This window comes from Myotis nattereri, assembly GCF_964212035.1.
Source record: "Myotis nattereri genome assembly, chromosome: 2".
In the NCBI taxonomy this organism is placed as follows: domain Eukaryota; kingdom Metazoa; phylum Chordata; class Mammalia; order Chiroptera; family Vespertilionidae; genus Myotis; species Myotis nattereri.
The window spans coordinates 148,818,822-148,827,202 of record NC_138076.1 but is presented as its reverse complement, the minus strand read 5'-3'; the positions used below and the strand labels follow the sequence as shown (position 1 = coordinate 148,827,202).

At 42.6% G+C, this 8,381-nt stretch overlaps 1 protein-coding gene and 1 long non-coding RNA gene across 5 annotated transcripts in view; one reads left to right on the top strand and one right to left on the bottom strand.

Annotated features, from left to right (window-relative positions):
• Window positions 1–3,147: 3,147 nt before the first annotated feature.
• LOC308513345 lies at window positions 3,148–4,491 on the bottom strand. Its single transcript, XR_013995529.1, has 3 exons — window positions 4,123–4,491; window positions 3,913–4,012; window positions 3,148–3,702 (listed from the first exon to the last, which is right to left on the bottom strand). It is a non-coding gene; the product is annotated as an uncharacterized lncRNA (long non-coding RNA).
• Window positions 4,147–8,381, top strand: part of CNOT2 (CCR4-NOT transcription complex subunit 2) — a 117,854-nt gene continuing 113,619 nt past the window's right edge. For 2 of the 4 annotated variants that reach the window (XM_081083300.1, XM_081083298.1), the window contains exon 1: window positions 4,147–4,256. In XM_081083300.1, the coding sequence (XP_080939426.1) occupies window positions 4,252–4,256 (5 nt within the window). In that variant the 5' untranslated portion in view covers window positions 4,147–4,251. The remainder of the gene's footprint in view (window positions 4,257–8,381) is intronic. The other 2 variants (XM_081083301.1, XM_081083299.1) reach the window with 1 other exon arrangement.

Below are 8,381 nucleotides of genomic sequence, written 5' to 3'. Positions count from 1 at the left end.
AGGGCGAAGGGAAACAATAAAGAGATAACAACAAATTACAAATGCTATTAAAATAGGGGATCATGTTCGAGAAAATAAGTGAAAAAAGGAGCTACTTTAGATATGGTGGCCAAGGAAGAGTGTTAGAGATAATATCTGAGTTAAGACCTGAAGGATGAGAATGAGTTAGCCATAAAGACATAGAGAAAGCATATCTCAGGCAGAAATAAACAGTAAGTACAAAGGTCCTATGGAGTATCAGTTAAGTTGAACTGAGTACAAGAGACCCTAAATTGTAGCTTTACTGACAGTTCACTTTTTTCTTTATGTCAAAATTAATATAAGGAGTATAGGGTTGGTATGGTACTCCACAAGGGTCTCAAGGCCTCAGGTTTCCGCCAGCTTAAGGTTTTGCCATCCTTATGATGTGGGAACCTGCACCTGGCCCAAACTGGCAGCCAGAGTTAAATGCTTCACACCTGTAGTCCAGGGGGCAGGATATAAAAGGAAAAGCAGCAAAGGACTGAAGGTGTGTAAGAGCTGTCTTTGAACATGACATACCTGCTTATTGGCCAGAACTACCACATGGCTGTAGGGAGGCTAGAAATAGAGTCTTTATTCTGGATAGCCACGTGCCCATGTCTATTACTATGAAAAAAATCAGAAAAATTTTAGGCGACAACCAACAGTCTCTGCTATAGACTGGAAAAAGCCTGATACGTGACAGAGACAGAAAGGAAGGGTGAGTAAGATGAAGTTGGAGAGGTAAGCAGAAGCCAGATTATACAGTTTTAAAGGCCATGGTAAGGAAAATGAATTGTATTCTAAGGGTAGCCATTAGAGGTTAAAATAAGGAAGTACCATAGCCTCATGAGCTTTTTAAAATGATCACTCTAGCAGGTATGTAGAGATGGTTTGAAGGCGCACAGAGAAAAGTGGAAGCAGGTAATGTGGATATTGCTCTTTAAGAGATGTAGTGTCTTGGACAGGATGGTGGCATGAGAGGTGATGAGAAGTGGCTGAATTTTGAATACACACAAGGAAGAGCTGATGGTACTGGATGATCAGCTGAGGTGAGGAATCAAAGAATATTCCTAGTTTTATGCCTGAGCAAGTGAGTGAACTGTTGGTAGTATTGTTTATGGAAGGGCAGTTTGAATCCAAATGCTTTTATTCATTTTTAGAGAGAGAGAGGAAAGGAGAAGGATAGAGAGAAACATCCAAGAGAGAGAAACATTGAGATATATCAATCGGCTGCCTCCCTCCTGGGGATTGAGCCTGAAACCTGGACAGGGAATCAAGCTCGCAACCCTCTGTGCATGGGATGACAACCAACCGAGCTACAGAGGACAATGAAGTACTTGTTAAATTTGAGATACCTAGCCTTTTTTCCCTTTACCATGATAAGATTTTCAGTAGTCTACATCTTTCAATAATGTGAGGACTCCCTTTTCTATAACTAGTTATTTACAAACTCATTTTCTGCCCCTAGTGAGGACTTTTTCCCTCACTTTAAACCAGTAATTTTTCCATAAGGTACGCAAGAAATTTACCTACACACATTTCAACACACAAAACACATACAAGGTGTGGACTGTTTTTCAGTAAAAGCCATCAAAGTGAATAGTTAAAAACACTACCTATCTACAAAATGGGTAAATTTGATCAATATTAGTAATAAAAATGGACTTTTGATGCAATAGGACACTTTTAAAAAATATTCTATTTACAGTGCTTATTAGAGAAAACTATGAACATAGCTCTTAACAAATGTTAGCTCATTTAATACCTAGGACCAACCTCTATAGTAGACATTCAACAAGTTTTACAAATTTATTAACAGATTGGACACTAGTAATAGGATAATTTAAAACTTGTTCAACAAGACTTAAATTTATCCTAAATCAAGTTTTCTCAAGAAAGAGTGTCAGTGTATTTTTTCCTAGTGCTCCTATCCTACACATTTACCATGAAAATGTTTTATTTCTTTCAGTAAAATATCCAAGCTAACAAAACCGTCAAATTAGACCTGTTCCTTTCTGGAAGTGATTTCTCCAATTTTACCAACTTTTATGCTATTTAAAACGTGTTTTGAGTAAATATGGGGTTAACAATAAGGCCCATCTTTTGGTCTTAACAAAGTCCTATATATAAGCAAACTATTGGATAAAGGGGTAATACTTGGTGCAACTATATAAATATATCTGTACTAGAGGCCCAGTGCATGACATTCATGGGGGGGGGGGGGAGTCCCTCAGCCCAGCCTGCACTCTCTCTCAGTCTGGGACCCCACAGGGGATGTCCGCCTGCCGGCTTAGGTCCACTCCCCACAGCTGGCAGTCAGACATTCCCGAGGGGTCTTTAGCATCCCCAGAGAGGCACCGGCCACGGCCACTGCGTTAACCACCATGAGCCTGGCTTCTGGCTGAGCAGCGCTCCCTCTGTGGGAGCACACTGACCACCCGGGCAGCTCCTGTGTTGAGTATCTGCCCCCTGGTGGTCAGTGCGCATCATTGCGACCGGTAGTTCTGCAATTCAGTCAATTTGCATATTAGGGTTTTATTATATAGGATACACACACTCACACACACACACACACATATATATATATATATATAAAACCATATCTCATTTTTATTATTTTAACTTATGATTCCAAATATCAAGTTATGCTTTTAATTTATTAATAGATTAAAATGCTCAGTAATATGATAAATGTACATACATGTACTTATATAGTGTTTGTATGACATTCAGAGGCGTATTCAGTTTTTTAACATGCTATCTTACAAAGCAGAAGGAAAAGTTCAAAAGGCAGGCAGAACTGTTGGGGAAAAGGTAGGGAAGAATATAAAGAAGTGTTCTTCTCGACCTTTCCTAACATAAAAAACACCGTGGAGCAGAATGTTTAGTGAGATGAATAACCATGTGAAACATTTTCCACTGGCCACATCACCATGTGGAGTTTAATTTACACAGTATCTAGTAATAGTTCAAAATACACTGCATTCCGTAAACAGGACAAAGACACCTTTTGTTTTATGCTTATATATTTTTTGTTATTTAGGAGCGACAGATAACCCTCTGCCCTTCGGTGGTGTATTTTAAATTGGATTACTGTGAGTTTTTTGGAAGAAAAAGTTGATTTTACAAAAACAAACAAACATGGACATTCGAAATTTTATTTACTCCGAATCAACTGCACGTAATTTACATTAATAAATTCCATCACTCAAATAGAAATAACAATTTTCACAACCCCAAAACACTCGCGTAGAGGGTCTTTTTAAGCCCCAAATATCCACTAGTAACAAAAAGGGAAGAGTTTATCAATATAAAAGGGAACAGACTGATTACTTCAAAGAAAACAAATTTAATTTCACTCTGAGTGGCAATTCTTTTTCTGGAAAGCAGAGACTTTTCATTCTCCTGAAGTTTCCACCAAAGCCACCATAATTTCACAGCCCCGCTGACAGCGCAGCCAGTCGTTCGCGGCGAGAGAAAATGCTATAAATCTAACAGCCTGCGCGAGTGCCCCCCAAAGTGCTCTAAAAACCTACTCCCCAATATGTTCCCTCCCACCAAGTTAAAAAAAAAAAAAAAGGAAGGAAGGGTGGTGAGTAGAAAATCGCGGCGGCTGGGCAGAGGGGCACTCACTTCTCCGGAGGCGAGGTGACGCGCTGCGGTCCCTGAAGGGCGCGCCCGGGCCGCGGGGCTGCGGGGCTGCGGGAGGAAAGCGGGGCCGTGATCCGCGGGCGCCAGGTGCCGGGCCAGGGGGCGTTCCGGGAGGACGCGGGGCGGGGTGTCCACACGTACACAAACACAAACACGCTCCCCGGCCCCGGGAGGGCGGGCCCACGCCACCTCACCACTCCCCGGCCCCGGACCCCGCGGCCCACCGCGCACCCAGGGCCCGTGCCCCGGGGAACCAACCCGTCCCAAGGGAACTGTAGCGGCCTCAGGCTCCGCTCGCTATAACGGCCGCGCAGCAGCTACGAGCCTCCCGGGGCGTCGGAGGGAGACGTGGTGGAGGCTGCGGGCAGAGAGATGACGGAGTGAGGCGCCTCTCCCGGCCACGGTCCAACGCGCGGGAAGCGGTCAACCCGCCCCCAACCTCGTCCGGCCGGCAATCGCCTCTCCCACCTTCCGCCACCGCCTAAGGGAAGCCGGAACGACGGGGTTCACGGTGGGGGTCAGAGGGTAAAGGTCTTGCTCCCAGCAGCCTCCGCGGTGGATACGTCGCCATCTTGGATCCGCGGGACAAGAAAATTCATGCGGTGAGTTTTTGGCAAATTTTCGGAAGTCTGGCAGCGGGGCGCGCGGCTGGGGCGGCGGATTCGGGGCCCCCGCAAGGCGGGGGAATGCCTCGGGGCCGGTCCGGTCGCGCCTGGGGTCCTCGGGCAGCGTCCCGGCCCGCCGCTTCCCGTTGCTTTTGTCTCGGCTCCAATCGAGAGAGGGAGAGCAGAGCGGGCGGGGAGGGGGGGTGGCGGCGGTGGAGGGAGGGAGAGAGGGAGGGGGTGTGTATGGGGAGGGTGGTGGATGGGACGTAAAGCGTCGCGGCGCGGTACTTGGGTCGTTGCAGCAGCAGCAGCAGCTCTGGATCGTAGGCCCGGTCCCCTCGGTGGGCGCTGGGCTTTTCCCTCCGACTCGGGTCTCACGGGCTCCCGCCAGCGCGAGGAGCCTGCGCCGCGCTGCTTCCTGGGGAAGAAGAGGAGGCAGCGGCGGCGGTGGCCGGGGAGCCCGGGCCCGCTCTAGACGGCGCTGCCGCCTTCCCCTGAGCTGCCGCGGTCCCGGGCTGTTCACATTCTCTCCGTACACGCACATCACCTGCAACTTGTGTGTGTGTGTGTGTGTGTGTGTGTGTGTGTGTAAAAGATGGGTGGTATTGGACTAACGGGTCTCGGGAGCCCGCAGGCTCTGGGATACCGAAGGGTTCGGGTGATGGAAGGAGGAGTGCAGCTGTGATGCCTCCGCTGCCGCCGCGCCCGGAGGCCGAAGCCCCCGCCGTGCGGTAGAGACGGAGTCGGAGGGTCCCGGGCTGGCGGAGGAACCCGGGACGTTGCTGTCTGGGAAGTTGCCGGCCCCGGGTTTCTACTTCCGTCGGGGCCTCCGCACCTTTTGCTGGCTTCGGTCTCACTTAAAAGTTTTACGGAAGAAATGAGTGGAGTTAAAGGCGGCCTTCCTCGTTCTCGTTCGAGGCTGTGTTGTCCGCCTAGGCGAGAAGCCCGGTGACGCTCGGTGACTGGCGATCGTTCCTGAACGCAAGCTGAAGTTTCCTTTAGGGAGAGCATTGCCGGGGCTTTGGAATTGGCATTGATCCCAGGCCCCGGGAGCGCGGTGGTGCCTCCGGGAAAGTCCTCACATACGGGTACCACACTCGGAAGGAGCCTAAACATCAACTTCCTTTGGGTCCTAGGAGATGCCTGCACCATCCAGAAGACCGAATGCAGCACTTTTTTTTTCTTCTTCTTCTTCTTCCTCTCCGTTTTCATAAAACTGCTGGTCATAAAACTTCCTTTCTTAATCTTCAGGACAGTTTCTAATAAGTATAAGAAAATATGCACTGATATGAACCCTTAGATTCTTGGTGAAGTGGTAGACGGTATTGAGTTAAAATCTGTTCCTGAGGGAGGCTGTACTTGAATTTAGCTCATAGTTGAACACATTTTCTGTCATGCTTGATATTAGGACTTCTGGAATAAGTGCAACTTTTGGCTTGCCCTTTGAAACAACAACGTAAGTGGAAGTGGGGGGGGGCATAGAAATTTGAAAATACTTACGCATTTACATATGTTTATGTTGAGTTATTAGGGAACACTTCCTGTTATTTGACCACATTTGTTTCCAAATGTCCACGAATACATTTCTTCTGCAATTATGGAGGATGACTTTTCTATATTTGAAGGGTTAAGAATCACAGTGGACTGAACTGATTGTCTATTTAAAATGGTTAGATGTCTACATTCTGAGCTCTTTTTATTGAAATACTTCTAAATGGACCAAGATCTTTAGTAAGCTTTCTATGTTGAACAACTCTAGTTTGTAGTTCTTTTGTAATACTGAATCAGAAGGAAAAATTCACTGTAAAAAAGGCAAAACTTCTGCACTTCTTTCTTGACTTCATAAGATCCTCATTTAATTTTTAAAAGTTCATTTTCTATCATTTTTTTTCCTGAGGGCTTAAATTGCAATGACTTCTGTGAATACTTTGTGTATTAGAAAGGAGCTGAGAAACTTTCACAGTTTTTTTGCATCCTAATTAATGCTGTACCCATAAAAATGAATTAATGGAGGTATCAGTTGTTGGCAGAAACCTTTTATTCTAAGTATACTATGTAGAGCTATCTGTAACCCAATATGATAACTCTTGGGGAATGAGAATTGCCTGCATATTTAACCAAGCAACAAATACAACCTTTAAAACATTTTCAGTTTCTATAATACTTTCGTTTTAAAGTAAACTTACATGGTGGAAAAACAAGGGCAAAATTTATAGATATGAGTGACATATCTCTTTCATTTGAAAAGTACTTGATCTTGAAGATAAAACTAGTTCTCCCAAAGAGAACTAATTACCTATGTTTATACTTTAGAACTTTGGATATTTAATTTACTTTATTATTTTTGGGAGCTACTTTACAGTTAGCTATAACCTGAAAATTCTGTTTATTCAAAAAGTAAATAAATACTTTAGATTTATGAGTAGGTTTTTCTAGAAGTACTTCTAACCCAGTTTTGGTTTTTATCTCTTCAGTAGATAGATATTGATATTAAAAGTACTTGTATTTGGGGGGAAAAACTTACAGATTTTTTTTTTCTCCCACAGTCTTTGGGGAGTTTAGTGACAAATTGGCTTCATAACATTTTGATACTATAGAAAAATAAAGAAAAGGTAGGTTTGCTTCATGGAGGCATATGAAATAATGAGTGTAACAGACTACTAAGGAAGTTAACAAATTTTTTGCTCTTTGTCTTAAAATTTTTAAGTATAGAAAGTTCATTCTATTAGGATTACATAAAGTCAGACTTTCCATGTGCTTGCTTAAATAAGCATGTGAAGACAACTTACGTAAATAGTGATACAATCTTAGCAGAAGATACTACTAAATAAGATTTTATTTGTTACATAGACTTCTAGTGGATTTTGTAATACAAAGAAGCAAAAGAAACCAAGGTACCAGGTAGGGCAGTTTTACAGAGTTACTTTGAGTTACACTGTAATGTTTGAATAGAATTATATACAAGATTGATGTCAAGGGATCCAATACTGTGATAGGAGTCATTCTGGTTGATTATACAGGTGAATGTCCTTACGAAGGATGATTTCTACCTGTGATACTTAAATGAATTTCAGTGTGACTTTGACCAGATATTTTAAAAAGAGCTATATACTAAAATTGACGTCTCGTAGAAAGTCTGTCTTTGAAAAGAAATAGAACAAACATTAGGATTTTGAGTTTTTAGAGTTATCATTTTTTACCTTGGTTTTGTTCATTGAACCTTTTCTTCAATTTAAATAGTATATACACACATACACACATTATCTTGTTACTTTAGGTTTTTGTGGGTTTTCTATTTTAACTTGGCTTCCTTTTTTTAAACTTTAAAGACTCCTTTCTTATGACAAGTCACACGGATGTGGCTGTTCATTTATTTACTTTATCTATAAGAATGACCTAGAAAAATAATTTCTAACAGCTTGTTCTCTGATACAGATGCAAATTTCCAGGTATATCACTTGGGGGTATGCTTTATTTGGAACTAATAAAATGGTTTGTAATATTTTTTTTTGTAAGACCCATAACTTACATAATATGGAAATGCAAAATGAATTATCTAGGAGGGAAAAGAAAATTTCCCTTTTCTGAATACACTTTAATGTGTTATATATGCTTAGATTCAGGATCCAAGTCTGTTTATATACTAGATATTTTGGACATGTTTGCAACTTACTATGAAAGTGTTCCTCTCTTTTTTTTTCTTTCAGGTGAGTGTATATAGGTGTGTATGGGGGAGGGATATTTTTACTTATCTCTTCTCTGTTGTTTTACAGACTTCTTATTCTTCAAAACTCTATTCAGGTGTCACTTTCTTTTTTATACATTCATATGAATTTATTTTTTATTGTTTAAAGTATTGGTGTTGCTTTCTTAATGAAAATTTAGCTGGCCCCCATACTGTTTTTATTGAACATGTCATACTGTATTGTAATTTACTGTCCAACCCCATTATCCACTATAACCTTCACTGGACTGTAAGCACCTAAGAGGTAGTACTTGTCCTGTTTGTCTTTACATTTCTACTATTTTCTCTAGTGCACAGTGCTTAGTAGGTATCGATAAAGATGCAATAAACAGAACAGTGCCAGGTTGTCCTTTGACACTTAATGCTGTCAGAGTGCT